At 34.7% G+C, this 19,071-nt stretch overlaps 1 protein-coding gene across 5 annotated transcripts in view; it reads left to right on the plus strand.

Annotated features, from left to right (window-relative positions):
• LRRC7 (leucine rich repeat containing 7) overlaps window positions 1–19,071 on the plus strand; it is a 488,385-nt gene that overhangs the window by 415,783 nt on the left and 53,531 nt on the right. For all 5 annotated transcript variants that reach the window (XM_037024309.2, XM_073234117.1, XM_037024313.2 and 2 more), the window contains 2 exons: window positions 6,135–6,356; window positions 18,978–19,070. In XM_037024309.2, the coding sequence (XP_036880204.1) occupies window positions 6,135–6,356; window positions 18,978–19,070 (315 nt within the window). The remainder of the gene's footprint in view (window positions 1–6,134; window positions 6,357–18,977; window position 19,071) is intronic.

Genomic DNA, 19,071 nt, shown 5'->3' on the forward strand with positions numbered 1-19,071 from the left:
AATTAGTTTTTAGAAGTTTAATTATAGTGTCTTGCATGGATTTCTTTGGATTTATCCTGTACAGGGTTTTATCTGCTTCTTAAATCTGTAGGTGTTAGTCTTTTGACAAATTTCTGAATTTTTCAGCCATTATTTCTTTGTTTAATTATTCAGCCTCACTTTTTTTCTCCTGCCCTTTTGATAACATGATTTTTAGAACTTTTGTACAGTCCCACAGGCCCCTGAGACTCTGTTCACTTTTTTATTCAGTATTTTTTCTCTCTGTTATTCAGATTGGATAATTTTTATTGTCCTATCTTTTAGTTTACTATTTCTTTCCTCTATTCTCTACACTCTGATTTCAAAGCCATTCACTCAGTTTTTCAGTTATTGTATTTTCTAGCTCTAAAATATCCATTTGTTTCCCCATTATATCTTCTGTTTTTTTTCTGAGATTCTAATTTTTCTTTACTGGGTTTCTATATTTTTCATTTGTTTCAAGCTTATGCATAATTGGTCACTGAAGCTTTTTTTCCATTGGAATACACTTGATATAAAATATTATATTGGTTTTAGATATGCAACATATTGATTCAATAATTATATACTTTACTAAATGCTCACCACAATTAAGTGTAGTTACCCCTACTCCCATACCAAGATATTACAGTATTATTGGTTAAATTCTCTATGCTGTATTTCCATTCCATTCCACATAAAAATAATTTATTTTATAATTTGAATTTGTACTTCTTTATCCCCTTCGTCTGTTTCACCTACCCCCCACCCCCTCCCCTATGGTAACCAACAGGCTGTTGTCAGTATTTTTGTTTGTTTTGTTTTTTAGATTTCACATATAAGTGAGAGATTACATGGTATTTGTCTTTTCTGACTTATTTCACTTAGTACGATATCCTCTATGTCTACCCATGTTTTTGCAAATGGCAAGATTTCCTTTTTATGGCTGAGTAATTCCATTGTGTGTATGTACTACATCTTTATCCATTCATCTGTCAATGGGCACTTGGATTGTGAAGCTTTTTTTTTTAAATGACCGCCTTAAAATCTTTGACAAATAATTCTTAACATCTCTGTTTTCTCTGTGTTGGCATTTATTGTCTTTTTTCATTCAGTTTGATATTTTCCTAGTTCTTCGTATAATTGAAACCTGGACATTTTCATATCATATTATAACACTCTGGATTGTATTTCCACCTGGTTTAGCTGGCTTTCTCTGATACCACTCCAGCTGGTGAAGAGTGGAGCAAGGCCTCATTTTGGCCAGGTGGATGTGGAATTCAAATTTTCTGTCTCAACTTCAGTTCATACTTCAGGCAAAGTTTCTCAGCATTGCTAGGTGGAGATGGAAGTTCCAGCTCCCCAGATGGTCTCCACTGATATCTCATGGGGGTAGCTCCATTATCACTGGACAATAGTGAAGGTCATGACCCTCTGCTGGGCCATCTCACACCACACTATTAGGAAGGTAAAAGGCTGACTCATTACTGTGGGTGGGAGTAGAAGTCCATGCTTCTTGTATGGTCTCTACTGACACCTTTGATGGGGAGAGGCTTGCTATAGGCAGATGAGGATCAATATAGTGGCACCCTACTTTGCTTTCTCTGACATCACCCTAGCAGGAGTGTGGTGTGCCTTTTTGCAGGGCTTTGATGGCATTTTTGGATGAACCACAGTTTTTTTCTATGGTATCTGGGTATAGTAAAGTAGTCATTGCCTTAAACTTTTCTTTTTGCTAGGCTCTCCCTTTCGTGGTCCTTAAACTAGAGAGACCAGTCTTTTGTTGGGGCTTTTCTGTTCTGCATCTGTTATTATTTTGGGGTTGTCTGCTTCTTCAGTTCCAGTCTGGGTTATATGACACAAAAATAAAATCCAAGGAACTCGCCACCAGAGTTTACTTGTTCCCCAGATCCCTAGCTGATCTGCTTTCTTCTGTCTACTTTCCAAAATTTTCTTATATTTGTTTTTATATAGTGTTCAGGATTTTTAGTTGTTCTTAACAGAGGGAATAGAGAAAAGTATGTCTACTCCATATACCTGGAAGCAGAAATCCAGAAATGCTTCAGTTTTTAAAACTTGCATATTAAAAAAGGAGTCATTACAGAATATGTGATGTGAATATGAAAAAGATAGAACTGTTTTGTTGTTGTTTTACGAAATTACTGGAACAGTTTCATTTAAATGAATGCTGCAGGTTTCTTAAAATCAATTCCTGAGTTACCTTTTATATATGATTGTGTTATTGGCACTTGCTTCCAAACATTTTTTAGAACCTATTGGATTTAATTTTAAAGAATGAGTGTTTCCCTTTGCATATTCTCAGTGGTATAAATTGTTATCATTTGAGGCTATGTTTGATTTTTGGAAGCAACACCAAGTTGTTCGAGAGCCAAGAAGGGTGGTAAAACAGATGACCAAATTGGGTAATATACTTCTCAGTCTAACATTCTTTGCTAAGAGAATTGTGTGAACCAAAGCATTGCCATAGTGAGACATTCATTTCCTTTATGTCATACAAAACCTCCCAAACACTTTAAATTTCTTCATAATAAGGCTGATGAGCTGTGGGATGATTTTTACATGAACAGTGCTATTTGGCGTCAAATCAACATTTCTTTTCTGTGGCTGACACAAACATTTTCTTGGGTCCTATGGATATTGGAGTTTTCCCCTGTAAAATTTGACAGTATGTTTTTGGGTCAACTTGAAAACGCCATATTCCATCACTATTCTCCTCAAATACATGTTGTTTTGTTCAACCTTCCCTGGAAAGTTCAAAATAAATGTCAAATCTTTTCTACTTCTTTTTATCATTCAGAATGTGTAGCACAGTCTTTACAGAAACCGTCGTGTTCAGATTCCCTTCCAGTACGAGTCAGCGCTCTCATAGCTAACCCTCTGCTCGAACACATACAGTCTCTGACATTTTCTACATTTTCATTAGTCTTTTTTACTTTATCATGAGCTCCCTCATTACCTTTCTTAAGCTTTCATGCCAGTCAAAACACTTCTTCTTTACATTCCCACTGCAACATAAGTATTCTTTTAGATGTGTTGTGTCCTTTATGTTTACTTAACGTCACACAAAATTCATTGCTAATTCCTAGCTTCCTACAGCTGTCATCCCCCATCCCCATTCATTGCAACCTATAGCCCAGTAGTGAGTAAGGGAACTGCTGCTGGTGCAAACAATCATTTCCCAGCTTGCTCCTTCCATGCTCACTTTATGTTTTGCCAAGCCATCTGAGAACATGAATTTCATTGCTTCATAATCATGGAAAAAGTACTAAATACCACAGAAAAGCATCCTTTTTGCTTAACTATAAATCTCTAAGTGACATCATAAGATGTAAAATAGGTAACAGCCCTAATTATATTAGTAGGAATGGCCCTTTGGCAAATTAAAGAGCTGCTAAAGAAATTTAATAGATCTTACCTCAACCACCTGATCATTTTCAAAGCTCCTTTTCACTTCACAATTCTACATTAAGGGGAGAGAGCAAATATGCAAGGGGGTTGTAGTATAATTTTGTGTTTAATAGCATGACCTTTGATAATCAGTCAGCCTTGATATACATACTGGTCCTGTCAGTTTACCAGTTGCACAGATACTTGGGAATTAACCTCTCCTTAGTTTTCTTCTCAGCAAAGTTGGATAATAATAATTAATTGTAATTATTTCTAATGCTGATGTAAGGATTAAAGGAGGTGATATGTATAAGGTAAGTTTTAGCACACTGTTTGGTACCTAGTGTTTAGATGGTAGCTATTATTTGTTAAATGCCAGTTACCATGCAGTCATTAGAGATGGTAACCAGGGTATGGCACTTGCCCTCAAATCAAAGCATAATTCTGACCTCATTGGAAGGAAATATCTGTCCCATTAGGAGAAAAGCCAGGAAAGTAAGTCTAAAGACTACTATAGTTATATTATATATAGAATAACTTTTTCACCTTCGGACAGATCATTAGCAGAATGTCAAGCAGTCCTTATTGACTGTCTCATGTAGATTACGTATTGTGGAACTAACACTATGTTCTGGATCCCTCTAAGTTTTTCTGGGTGTTAAAATTGCTTGTCTATGTAATCACTTTGAATTAAATTTCGTCTTCCTCTTTCCCACTGGCTCAAGCACTGACTGAAGACCCACCAATATTATACCAGTAGAGGTGAGAAGCAGATATAAATGTAGTATCAATTCAATGTGCCATAGCCAAGCCAGTCAGCCTACACCCATAGCTCCTCTAACTCCAGGAAGTCATTTTCTTTGACTACGTAACTCAGCATGGCAGGGAGTCATTCAGAGTACAGCAGCTCAAAATGTGACACTGTGTTTCCATGGCTTTGCTCTTCTACCCAACAAGAGAACATGGATTCCCATGAGGTAGGAGAGAATTGACTTAACAATAAGGAAAAATTTGACCACAGAGCTATTCAGTCTTCAAGAATGGCTGAGGTTGAAACATCTCCTTTCATTTAGATTTCTGAAAGGGGAATAGATAAAACAGAGAAATACACAGTTGCCCTTTATGAGGTTATCTTAGTTGTATTTATGGTAGTATAGTTTTGTGATCACTGGTTAATTGTGATGGACTGAATTGTTTTGAAATTGTGCTGCTATAACCTGAAATTTTTTGCCTCTTTTCTTCCAGTCTCATGAATGAAATATCTTTACTGTTTTTGAATGTAAAAAGTGTACATGTAATAAGGCAGCCAGTTGGATATCTAAAAATATATCCAAATGATTATTTATTTGACCTACATATTGTCAGATAATAATTTTAACTTTTTCTTCACTGAAATTACCTCTTGTTGGGAATTAAGCAGTATGTCTTCTACCTTCTCCAAATGATTTTCCATGATTATTATCATTTCCTATGTCTCTTATGTTGCTCTTCTTTATAGACTTTAAAATAATTCAAATTAATTTCTTCCTTGAATACTTATTCAATAATTTTTCCTTTATTCCTCCAATCTGACTTTTTCATAATAACCAAAAATCTTGATTAGTCAGGGAAATTCACAAACTTTCCTAGCCAATGAATTCTAAAGTGCAATTCGCTCCTGAATTCCAAATTATCTACCCTTAAAAGATCAACAAGAAAGAAAATGAATTCAGGAAATAACCCCTCAGATCTTTCTGCAGCAATGGGTAAAGTACCAAGCATAGCACTAAATATAGGTTTAGAAGTATTAATGACAAGCATTCGCTTCCCATGTTAGATCTCCATTTTAAACCATATTTAATTTTAAAAGACATGTTCTAGGTTACCAGCTCACAAGCAGAATTGCTTGCTTGGTAGAAAAGATATCAGGTAGAATGACTGAAGGAGCCGGTGCTAGTATGAAGGTGAGAAAATCAGTGTGAATAACGAACAGGGATATGCACCATTTTATTTAAAGATGAGTGACCAAAGCATATCCTCTCTCTTCCAAAACACTGCCCTTAAGGAATGAGAAATGGCTTTAAATGAGGTGCTGATGAATCTCTCTAAAAGTCCATGACGAGATAATCTGCACAGAGAACTCACTTTGAAGACCTTTCCTTATCTAGTGCTTTTGCCAGGTACAGATGCAGACAGGAATTTATCACATGATTAATTATTAATGTAACTTAAAGATTCCAAAAACTATATTCTTCATTTAATAATGCAGAAAATTGACACAAATTATTCTCACCCGAACGAGCTTACTATACACCTGTAGTAAAAAGGAAACTATACAATGCTTTTGTTTCAGGATTAGGAAACAAGTTCTATCATTTTCCCCCTAATGTTTCATATATTACATTTCTCTCCACGCTATTATTCAAAACGAAACGGCAGGTAGAACTCCACTTGAAGTCATGATTTCTTTTTCCTCTTGAGATTTATCAGGCTGAATTTTGTTCCCTTAAAATAATCTTTGGCAAGCCACCAGATGACTGTGAGGGTGTTTAATGCAACCTTGCTCCAATATTAACATTTTCATAAACCACAGTAGGCGGACCCTTACTGTTTTTTCATTATCCTTTCGGCCATGGCTGAATGCCCACATCATGCCACTTTACTGGAGAGGCATTCTGTGCATGTTTTCTACTTTAATCACATCCTTTCAACACCACGAATCTTCGTCTGACAGATTATCTTCCTCACAGGCAGGCAGCCACATCCAGACCTTGATGGGGTCCCAAAGCCTTCAGCATCGCAGCCGGGAGCAGCAGCCATACGAGGGGAATATAAACAAAGTGACCATCCAGCAGTTTCAGTCACCATTGCCTATTCAGATCCCCTCTTCACAGGCCACTCGAGGACCTCAGCCTGGACGGTGCTTAATTCAAACTAAAGGGCAAAGGAGTGTGGATGGATATCCAGAGCAGGTGAGAAAAGTTCTTATCATTGATAGTTTTCAGGAAATGTTTAGGAAACTCCAATGAATCCATGGTTTGCCTTCCCTCATCAGCTTGTATGGGACACATTAAGGCTATCACGATGTCGAATGGAGTGGAGCAGTTTGTAGGGATTTTACCATTACTTTTAGTGTTTAAGGACTACAACATGTAGGCTATAAGAGCTGGGAAAATTCCAACTTCACATAAGGAAGAATTGATGAGCTGGTGTAGTTATTCTGTTTTTCCCTACACCTCCTACTCACTTGCAACTCCAAATTAGCTCTACAACATGGCTTTCAAATGTTACGAAGAGCTTCAGTGGACGGTGTATTAACCAAGACCGCTGGTGAAATTGACAGTGTGGAAAGTAATCCGCGTATTTACCTCTATTTGCGGGAACATTTTTTAGAGTCCTACCTTCTGATTGTTGCATATCACAGAGATAAAGCTCTGCTATGAAGAAAATGATGAAGAGCAGTTAGAGGAGAAACATTTCTGAAATGCTCCAAAAGCTACGGATAAATGCTGTGTAGCAAAAAAATTGCTGCTATTCTGACCTATCTAAAATTTTCCATTATAGAGTCTGTTTTTCTTTCTTAGAACCAGAAAACTGAATAGGATCTCATCTATTGAGTTTTTTAAGCTTAGGAAGTAAGGCATTTAAGATCTTAATACTCTCATAAAATTAATTTCTCTTATTTCATTCTTTCATATAATCAGGCAAAGCTCCCACTGACTTCCTAACTCCTTTATAAAGGCTCCACTTTATTTTTCTTATTCAAAGCTACACATATCACGTCACTTTATTTCCTAAACATATCAGACAAGGTTACCTTCATTCTCCAGTTTTTTCCTTTATACTGTTAAAAGCTATTTATTATTTGGATCCCAGCTGCTCAAGACATCTCCTCTATTTCTTAGTACTCTTCTTGAAGCTGAGATTATGTGTTAACCATTCCCAGAATCATAAGCTTTTTAAAGATGTTTCTTCCTATTCTGTTGATCTAGGCCAAGTGTTGGATTTAAGATAAAATAAACCAAACAAGTGTCTTTTATCAGGTTATGATGTGATATTTTTAATTCTCCAGAGGTTCTAAAAAATTAATAAAGTTTTAAATTATACTTTACCATAGGCATCTTAGAAGGTTAAAAATTGTTGTAAAATAAGTAAGTAACCGGGATGTAATGAGCATAAGGAATATAGTCAAAATTTTGTGACAACTTGGTATGGTGATAGCTGGTACCTAGAATTATCATGCATATAAATGTTCAATCACTGTGTTGGACACCTGAAACTAATGTAATACTGTATGTCAACTACCCTTCAATAAAAAATAATTATCTAAAAATAAAATTGTTCATATTCCTTCCCACAAAGATCATAACCTCAACTGAATTCTCTAATGTACTTATTCCTATTAGCAGCTACATGATTTTTTTTCCCTCCCAGAATCAGCACATTTAAAAGTCCACTGAGATTAATGCCCTATCTTTCACCTACTTTAAATAGTAGGTTTGGTGTAACATGCAATTATTCTGAATGCTCTAAACGTAAAGGCCTTTTTGACATTACTTCTCAAAAAGTACATAAATTTTATAATTTGCTAATGAGAGGATTACTAAATTCTAAAGTTTACATGCTCATTAAATTTGGAACATGATGATTCTTCCAGAGAATGTATTTATAGTTGCTTGCAAGCATTTTAACAGCTGTAACAGAATGTGCCATTCAAACTGAGAGGTAAAAACTTAAACCTTCCATGGCCGTGTTAAATATTGTCCTTTGCCAGTGGCATACAGGAGCCAATGCATACTAGCCAGTTCCCGTGTGCATCTCTTCCCAGCTCCACCTTCAATGGCATCATGCTGACAGTTTGAAATTGTGGGGATAATTCCACCAGGGAAATCAACAACCACCACAAACCAGGGCTTCCCCACAACCTCCTCCACCAGCTTTTAAACACTTCCCATTAAATGACTGGCATACACTGTTTTCCTTCATCTCTTTTTCTTTTTCTAACACTCCACTTCTTCATTTAACTCTATAGCCTTCAGGAAAGAGAATAAGTAGGAATAGATCTCAGAATTTGGAGTTTGAGTCTCATGTTTTAGATAATTGTGTCCAACTGTAATCTAATGTGTCTTAAGCATGTGTGTAAGGTGGGCTAGTCTGAGCTATAATGTATCAGTAGGTTAGGTATATTAAAACACATTTTCAAATTACAGTATTTTCTACTTACAATGGATTCATGTAAGCCCATTGTAAGTTGTAAGTTGAGGAGAGCTGTACAATATGGAAAAAAATTAAATCATTCATAGTTTTAGGTGCAAGGAGACATCATAATCACAGTACAAAGAGACTATGCAGAATGATAAAGCACAATAATTTCTATTAAAGTGAAGCTTAGAGATTTTACTTTAAAAAAATAATTACTTACTGGAATGCTACAGGTGACAAAATATCCATTACAATACACATTTATTAATTTAGAGAAAAGAAGTCTGAATGCAAATAGAAAAAGAAGGGACAACAGTTACTGTGCATTGAATGTCTACTATGCTTTATATATTAGATATAGTCCCCCTTATCTGCAGGAGGTACGTGCGAAGATCTCCAGTGGATGCCTGAAACCACAGAGAGTTCCAAACCCTAGATGTATGATTTTTCCCTGTACATACATAACTATGATAAAGTTTAATTTATAAATTAGGCACAGTAAGAGATTAACAATAGCTAATAATAAAATGGGACAATTATAACAATATTCTGTAATAATGTGAATGTAGTTTTGTTCTCTGTCACTCTCTCAAAATATCTTACTGTAATGCTCTCACCCTTCTTGTGATGATGTAAGATTAGAAAAGCCTACATGATGAGTAAAAGTGAGGTGAATGATGTAACCATTGTGATATAGTGTCAGGCTACTACTGACCTTCTGATAATAGGTCAAAAGGTCATTTTCTTCCAGACTGTGGTTGACCTTGGGTAACTGAAACCACAGAGTGACTGGGTAAGGGGGGACTACTGTATAGTATGTATATGTTATGTATGCTATGTATCTTACACCCAGGCCTGGTTTCAGAGGTGTGTGACCCATGTAGTTGCACAAAGTCCTACCTTTGAAAGTCCCCATATTTGGTTTAATGCTCTGTCACCAACTCCTAATTCTTAATGATCATTGAACACATTTTCATTTTGCAGCAGGCCCCACTAATTAAATTGCTGGTTCTGCTTATGCATACTATTTCATTTAACCTTCACAATAATCTTATTTCTTTTTTATAAGTGAAGTAACCAAGGCACAAATAAAATAAGTAACTCGTGAAAGATTGATCTTTGGTGAAATAATTGATCAAGCTGGAATTTTAAACCAGGTTTGTCTGACCTAAAACCCAAGTTCTGTGTTCCAGTCTCACAATTAAATTAATCATATGATCTCAGACATTTGCTGGCTGTAGACTCAGTGTCCTCTTCTGTCAAATAATAGTAATTAAATTTATTTCAGCTACAATTCAGAATTATAAAACTACCTTATACAGATAGTGTGTTGACTCAAACTCACATGAACACTTTCAATGCTTTGAAAGCAAAAGGTACTGACCAAGTGGAATGTTTTAGTATTAACAAAAATGTAACTCTGTATCCTATAATGTGACCTAAAGAACTAATACATTTATAATCTGACTTAAAGTAAAGTTTCATATAGAAATGAGCATATAATAAATGCTACCACTGATGACACTGAATCAGTTAAAATGAATGTCTTTTTTTACATGCAAAGAATACTTTGTGTAGCCATAAAGAAGTACTTAGTAAACTTTAGTGATCCTTTTCAATGATGAAACCATCTCAACTTTCAAACTACTCATCACACTTAGGGCAAAATACCCAAGAATTCTAATTTAATATACTTGTTTTTCATAAACATTAAGTATCAAGTCTGTTTTCAACTCTAGGATTAAATGAAATAAAATAAATAATAACTATTTAAACCATAGGTGCTATCCAGATTCAAGGTATTAATTTCTATGGACTAGAAATCTGATGTCTGATAATGGATGTCCTTTTTAACAAATTATCTACAACACAAAAGCATATACATGTCACTTGACGTTCATTCTCAGGGGATTATACTTACAAAAGGATTTTAATGTATTAACTATTCTGATTATTGACAAATAAAATAGAGGATAAGAATCAGAGTTGTATTAAGTATTGAAATGAAAAAAGCCAGTAAAGTGAAGGTTTGACTCCCATTCTACATGAGACATGTTTACCATCATATCCATCCTATCTCTTCTTCCCTTTGTTTCCCAGTGCAAGTGTAGAAACTTAAAGATCATATTCACCTTATTCTCCCTTGCATAATATAATACTTTACATCAGTTGTTCTGAAGCTCAATGGTATATTAGAATCTGCTCAGGAGTTTTAAAAAGGCAGATGCCTTGAGGTCATTCCCAAAGAAACTGACTTCATTGGTCTATGTGTTAACCTGGTTAATGAGAATTATCTACAGTTCAACAATTTGCCAGCTGTAAAATATTTGTTAGTACTATTTAAGCATATACATAAATTATCCATAACTTGTTGAATATTTTGAAAAGAAACTTACATTAATTTGGTATTTCTCTTTTGCAAATGTATAATCCAAGGCAAAGTAAAATAAAGATACCAAAGCAGAATATAGGAAAGAAAAACATCAGCATGATGCTTCAAATGTCCCAAAATCCTTTCAAGTATTAGCTGACTTAATCTAATCAATAATGCTGTGGAATGGGTAGAACAGTTTCTCTTACTGACTAGAAAACTGAGATTCAGAGATGTTAACTGTCTTGCTGTGATCACACAACAGTTTAGGAGCTGAGCTGAAATTAAACCCAGTTTCATGAGTCTATGTGACATATGTGCTGCATGCAGCCTGCTGCTTTACAGGCAAGCATAGAGGTCAGGAGTAAGCCCACACTGGAAGAGTAAAGCAGTGAAAAAATACACCCTTGAGTCCATGTCTGCCTTAGACAAGAGGACATACCATTAATTAACCTAACATATCAGGGTTGCTGGAGCTCCATGGCTGTCTCCTGCCAATTCCTGTGAGTATACATTAAACTTAAGTGTGTAACTGAAAGAGAGCTTGTAACATTACATTAGAATTATATTATAATCAGCTTCTGTGAGTTACACAAAGTGACTTGCATCCATCATATTTAAGGAGTAAATAAATAAAACTTCAAAATCTTCCCAGGAGATGCTGTAGTCTACCATTAAAAAATTAATAATCTTCACACTTTATCATACATGGAGTACATGAAGCAATCAGCTAAGACACATGGTTTCAGACATTTCTTTAGAAAAGATGGTATAGTCAGCTGCCTGAAGAGCTTACAAGGGTTCCAGGTGAGTATTTCTTCTATTAGGGCCAAGTGAAGAAAACTACACAATTCTGAGTGCCTGATGTAAGAAGAAAACCCTGTAAAGATTTGTTCTATCTAAATTTTGGATTTTTAAATCAAATGCAGTAACTTAATAAAGATGGTTAGAAAATAGGTATTAAAATGGTTTTAATTGCATGTTATTTACTCATATGATTTCAGGGGCATTCCATACCTCACCTGCTCCACTTAATGTGCTGCTATTTATAAATACATTCCCCACAGAATTTTATTATTCACTACCAAAATAATACTGCAACTCAAATTATAATTCACAGTTTGACACAATAATGTATAACTCAACACCACAAATTCTACAAATTAACTTTATAAGTTCTGTGCAGTCACATAGTAGAATTCAATAAACATTGCAGTAGGAATCAGATGTATAATCCAAGGCAAAAATGTATGTGGAAGATATAAATGTGCATGTTCCACTAAATGTGCATATGATCTTTTTGTTTTTCTTAAGTGTAAAATGAAGGAAATGAAGTGAATAACTTTTACATTTTATTTACAGACTAAAAAGCATTTGAGTTTTTCTTTCCTAGATATGCACAGAGTTGGCTTGTTTTTTCTGAAAGATCTAGACGATGCTACATCAGAGAATTTTATACATCAGTATTTATATTTGTCTTTTCAAAAGATTTAATTAGGATTTTGAGTTGGACTTGCATCCCCAATTCTCAACAGAGAAAGGTATGAAAATAGAAGGATCATAAATATTAATTATTCATGAATATTAACATTTACATTTTTTTATAATTATTATTACCTTTGTGAGCCTATTAAGCAAGCTCATTAGAAATCTTGGTAATTCAGAAAAACTTTATACAGATTTTGTATGGCTGTGAAGTACACATAAAGTATGTAACAACAAAAAATCGTATTACCTTATAATTGCACAGCACACCTTATCATACATTGTCATATAATAACCCATAAGACTGAGAGCTAAAAGGAAAAGTACTATCTAATTTAATTTAAAGTTTAATTCCATTACCATGCAGCATTTTTTCTACTTCTAAGCCCCAGAGTCAAATCTTCATCCTCATCTCATTTGATCTCTCAGCATGTGGCTTGACTTTAAACATTTTATTCACTTGGCTACCACTGTTTTTCTGGCTTTCCTCTTAACACACTAGCCATTTTCCTGGTTTCTTTGTTAGTTCCTTTTCTGCTCCCAACCTTTAAATGGTCAAGTGACCCAGTGCTCAGGCCTGGACCCACTTCTCTTGTCTATTCATACTCTCCCCTAGATGATCGTAATCAGTTCCAGGATGGATGACTCCAAAATGTATTTATCTCCAGCCCTGGCCTCTCCCCTATGCTCCAGATGTTTATGTGCAATTGCCTACTTGTTGATATCTCAACCTGAATATCCAACAAACCTCTTAAACTCACCATAGTCACAAGGAGCTTTGATTTCCTGCCCTTTCCTCTACCAAACCTGCTTCTCTTCCAGACTTCACTATTTCAGTTAATGGATCTTCTCTTCACCCTGTTGCTGTGGCCAAAGATCCTTGATTCCCCTTTCTTACAACTCACATATACAATACACAGAAATTCCACTGAAATATATTCAGAACCCTCTGCTTCTCATCACCTGCACTGCTACCACCTTAGCTGGCCATCCCCTCACCTGTATTTCAGTGGTCTCCTGATTGCTTTCTCTTCTTCTAGTTGCTTCTCTCCAGTCTGTTTTCCACTGTCAAAGTGATCTTTTTAAAACACAAATCCAATCGTATCACATTTCTGCTTAAAAAGCTCTTCTTCTGTCCTGGAAATTCCTGAACCTTTATAAATCCTTACTCTAGCAAGAAGTCCCTACAGATCTGGCCCTTGCTCCCCTCCTGCTCTTTCCTTAGCTATTTCCTCTCTGGTCACACTGATCTTGTTAGTGTTTTTTTAAACACCGTCATCACTATAAATTACACACCATAAAGTTTACCCACTCAAAGTGTACAGTTCAGTGGTTTTCAGTATATTTATATGATTGTGCATTCATAATCTAATTTTTAAACATTCCATCATTCCAAAAAGAAACCACTACCCATTAGCAGTCACTCTCCATACTCCCTTCCCTCCTTTCATCCCCAGCCCTAGTCAGTCACTTATCTACTTTGTGTCTCTATACCTTTGCCTATTCTGAACATTTCATATAAATAAGATCATATAAAATGTGGGATTTTTTTTGTGACTGTATAATTTCAATTAGCATAATGTGATAAGTGTAGAATATATCAGTAATTCATTCCTTTGCATTGTCAAATGATATTCCATTATATGGATATACCAAAAACTGTTTATCCGTTCATCAGTTGATGGACATCTGAATTATTTCCAGTTTTTGGCTATTATGAATGATACTGCTATGAACATCCAGGTATAAGTTTGTGTGTGGATGTATGTTTTCATATTCTTGGGTAGTAGTTAACCAGGAATGAAATTGCTGGGTTAAATGATATTTATGTTTACCATTTTGAGGAGCTTTCTAACTCTTTTCTAAAGTGGCTGCCACTTCATACATGTTACATTCCCACCATCAATGAATAAGTATTCTAATTTCTCCACATCCTCACCAATACTTGTTAGTGTCTATCTTTTTTATTATAGCCATCCTGTAAAGTAGTATCTCGTTCTTATTTTTATTTACATTTTTAATGACTAATATGAGTCTCTTTTCATGTGTTTATAGTCATTTGGATCTTATTTAAATAAATATTAAAATTCTTTGCCCATTTTTTTAACTAGGTTATTTTGTCTTTATTAAATTGTGAATTATTTGTATATGCCCTACTCATATATATATACACACATACATTGCAAATATTTTCTCCCATTCTGTAGGTTGTCTTCTTGCTTTCTTAAGGCTCTCGTTTGAAGCACCAAAGCATTTAATTTAATAAAGTCAAACATCTCTTTCATCACATTTGGTTTCATATCTAGAAAATCATTGCCTAATTTAAGATCATTGAGATTTACTCTTGTATTTTCTTCTTAGAGCTTTAGGTCATACATTTCAGTCTTTGATTTACTTTGACTTATTTTTTGTATATAGTGTGAGATAGAGGTAAAAATAATTATTTTGCATGTGGAAATCCAGTTGTCCCTGAGCCATTTGTTGAAAAGACTTTCCTTACTGAGTTATATTGGGCCTTTTGTTGAAAATCAGTTGACCATAAATATTAGGGTTTATTTCTGGACTCTCAATTCTATTTTGCTAATTCGTATATCTATCATTAGGTCCTTGACTTTACAAAGACCTATATGTATTCAGGGCATTTAAGATTGTTGTTCCTCCTACTTGGAATAATTTTCCAATTTTTCTTATTGTCCATTTCTTGATTCTTTACATCATGCACATTTCTGTTAAAATGTCTTATCCTCAGAGAAGCCTCTTTTTGCTACTCTGCCTAAGATAGCTCCTCACTCCTGTTACATCAGTCTATACCCCCCTTTCCTGCTTTATTTTGTTCACAGTTCACTTCACTATCTGAAATTATTTATTGTTTATATGTTTATTATTTGTCTTCTCCATTAGAATGTATGTTCCATGAGGGCAAAGATTTTTATCTGTCTGAACAGATGCCTGGCACTTAGTAGGAAATCAGTAAATAATTGTGGAATAAAGGCATGAATCATTATTTCTACAACAATTTTCACTTTCAAACTATAATGGTTTTTCCAAGCAGTTAATTACATAATTGAAGCAATCCTTTGAAGATCTAGCATACCTTCTAAACACTCAGGACATTTAAGTCATCATATACCTTCAACAATGTATATTTGAGTGTATCTTTTGTTGCACATGCATGTTATCCCATTCATTTATTTAATTATTCAACCAAAAGCTAACTGAGTGCTAACTATGTGCCAGATATTATTCTAGATAATCAATGAAAAGATAACATAATAGACAAGGAAGGCAATTCAGATGTCCTTCTTGCACAGAAATCCAGGCGGTTGTGGATGCCTCTTCACTAGAGCTTCTCTGTGATAATACTCTCAGGGTTCAGGCCTGAAAATGACCTCATAAGTGAAACGTTTTTGGTTACAAGGTTCCTTCTTAATGCATCAGCAATTAATAACCTTCCAATAGATCAAAACCTTACCTGGAATTTCCCACAGTACAGAATATTTGAGGTTCTGTGTGCTTCACTTACCAAAAGGATTGTCAAACAAGTTATGTAATTTGTCTTCTTTTAAAAATAAGAGGTGAGAAAAACGAATCTACAAGTAAGTAAGTTTCTCCTTGAATTTTTTTTTATCAACTAGCCTTTTAAGTATAAGTGACTGAATTTAATAAGACTTAAGCAAAAGCAAATGTTTTAACTCCTAGAAGCTGAAACTTCAGGGAAAAAGCAAACTTTCAGATAAGGCTTAATGCTAGGCTCAGTGGAAATCATGACCTCTCTCCATGGGTTGGTTCCTATCTCTAAATTGCTTTCCCCTCATGGTAGGAAGATAGCTCAACAGCTCCAGAACCTCTCAGCAAAAATAAGTAAGATTCTCTTTCCTCAAAATTCTAGTAGGCATCTCATTAATATTTTTGATTGGATTATCTGGCAATCCTGTAAACAATAATATTTTTAGGGGATACAGTGTTTTGTTTCACATCTAGATAACACAACTCTCTGAAAGCATACAGCTGAGAATTAGAAGTATGTAGCTCTTGAAAGAGGAATTAAGGTTATAGTGACCAGAAGGATGAAGGGATCTCAGGCAGCAAGAACAGGTAGCCACCAAAAGCTTTATAATATGTATGGCTAGGAAAGAGAATGGCCACTAAAATATATCACAGTAAGAGCCATTTCATTACATCATCATCTGGTGCCTTTCTGTGATGCAGCTCCCCATTCCTGAATTACACCTGCCAACTCACATGCACACACACACACACACATTATCTGTATATGCACATGTACACACACAAGTGCAACCATTTCTTTAGTTCTTGCTACTAGATTTTAAAGCATTGTGAGGCAAATCACATCACTATCCTCCAGAGATTACAGATTATGGCCTCTCAGGGGTTCACTGCTATATAACAATCAATTTGTCATGGGCCTTTCTAAAATAAGAAGCAGTACTTTAATTAGAGAGTGATTAACACAGGCCAGAAGTATCAGGTAAAGTCAAATAATGGAAAAAGACTCTGAAAGAAGCGTATGCATCATTGACTGCCAGGCTTTTGCTTATATCTTTAGCCAGAATTTTCATTGATATCAACACCTTAATAGGAAATTTAATGCTGATTCTCACTTAATAAGCTATTAAAGGTCTAGATCTGACCTTTTGCTAGAACACTGCATTGCCTCTTTGCCAATCCTCTTTGGTTTCAGAATGCTTCTTGGCTGTGAGGTATTCTCTCGTCTTACATTTTATGGCCCCTTTGGGTCTTAGTGGGCAGGTGGAGCTCCTGATATGTGAGGTGAATACTCTCTCTGACATACTTTATGGGGCACAACAGCTACAACACACCTAGTAACCATATCACAGCCTGCCCAAGGGTAGTCTAGCTTCCGATCAGAATTTATGGTTGTTTGTCAGTTTTATAAAGCCACGGTGCCATCTTTATTATTTCTATTATTAAAAAATATATTGAGGCAGTTCTTTATATACTTGGCACATATGAAATTTGTTTCCCTTAGATTTTTAGTGCCTTCCATATTGACAATAATATAAAATAAAAATAGTCAGTATCTTGAAGGAGAACAACTGGAAAGTACTCTCAGCAATTTACTTTGTAAATAAAATCTGTTGCATACATGTCCTTTCAGGCTTTACAGTGGCTTAGGGAAAACCAGAAGTGCATTTATCTCCACATATGACATTGTGCAATGCAAAATTTTCACATTAGAAGATATAACTCAAATTTTAAATAATTTAATTGGGAATGCCCAGATGTATGGGGAAAAACAAAATAGCATGTTTAAATCATATTAGTTCCTTTCTTCCCATTTTCTAATTAACCACTGATTAATAACAAGGATTATAAGGTAAGACTCATATATTGAATAAAGCTAAAATATTTCTTTGCAGTACATCAGACTAGTGTATGTTCATATCCACAGACTATGATCCATATAAATACAAAACTATGATAAACTATAGTTTCTACCACCCTGTGATGATTAGTTTTCATAAATCTGATTCAATTAAAGGAAAAGTTGTAATTAAAACATCTTTAAGAGAAAAATATGGGAGAATACTTATGGTAATTTCAGTTACCCATAATTTAGAAGGTAATCATTCATATTCTACTATAAAAATAATTTTTTGCTCTTGTGTTGCATGTGAACTATGTAATAGTTAAACATTATATTTACTATTATGAAATATGACTGAATTAAGGCTAAATGGCAAAACCTAATTGATCCAGTTCCCAGTAACTCACAATATATGCTAATTAATTCAGAAAGAGAACTCACATTTGCCTTGAACTATCTAAGAGGTAGAAATTAAAGGTACCTTGAAAAATTAAATGTAGAGAAAAGTGTGGGCATTTGTATCCATCCATAAGCAAATTAATAGTCCAAGCAAGATTGCTGGGCAAAACACAAAACTACTTAAGGAAATAAATGTTTTCAGTCATCTTTAAGAACTATGCCAGTATATACTTATATAAATATAAAACATATGCTAATGTATTTCTTTACATTTTTTTCTTAACTCTGTTAACCTTTGGCCTGCTAATCTCTGGGACCACTTGGTTCAACTCGTTTCAATATTTGTTCTGATGTGCATTGGTAATATAGTGACGATTTTCTCCCACTCTACACTTTCTTTCACTTATTCATACAGTCCTTTCTAGTTAGTTGGAATATATATGCATATAAAGTATATAATTAAACTAATGCATAATCCTTTCTTTTTATAAGGCTTTGAATTTTTAAAAACTGCTAATCAAAATTTAGTCCTGTACATGGTAATATCTTTGTCTTCCTAATGTCTGCTTGTCCAGGTAATTTCAAGCTAGGTTCAATCATAACTGATGCCTATAAAAACACTAAACATTTTGTATCAGAGTTTATATTGTCTTTGTGTGCCAAATTAACATAGGCTAATCCTGAGAACAAAAGTGAAATGTGAATCTTTTCTACTAGGGGTAAATTTATTTGAAGATATTTAACTTTGATATATATTTGATTACTTTTTATATATTTTTTATATAGTTTTGTGTGAGAATAGAAAAGAATCCTGGCCTTGGATTTAGTATCAGTGGTGGAATTAGCGGACAAGGAAATCCATTTAAACCTTCTGACAAGG

The sequence above is a fragment of the Manis javanica genome, chromosome 4 (assembly GCF_040802235.1).
Source record: "Manis javanica isolate MJ-LG chromosome 4, MJ_LKY, whole genome shotgun sequence".
Classification (NCBI taxonomy): domain Eukaryota; kingdom Metazoa; phylum Chordata; class Mammalia; order Pholidota; family Manidae; genus Manis; species Manis javanica.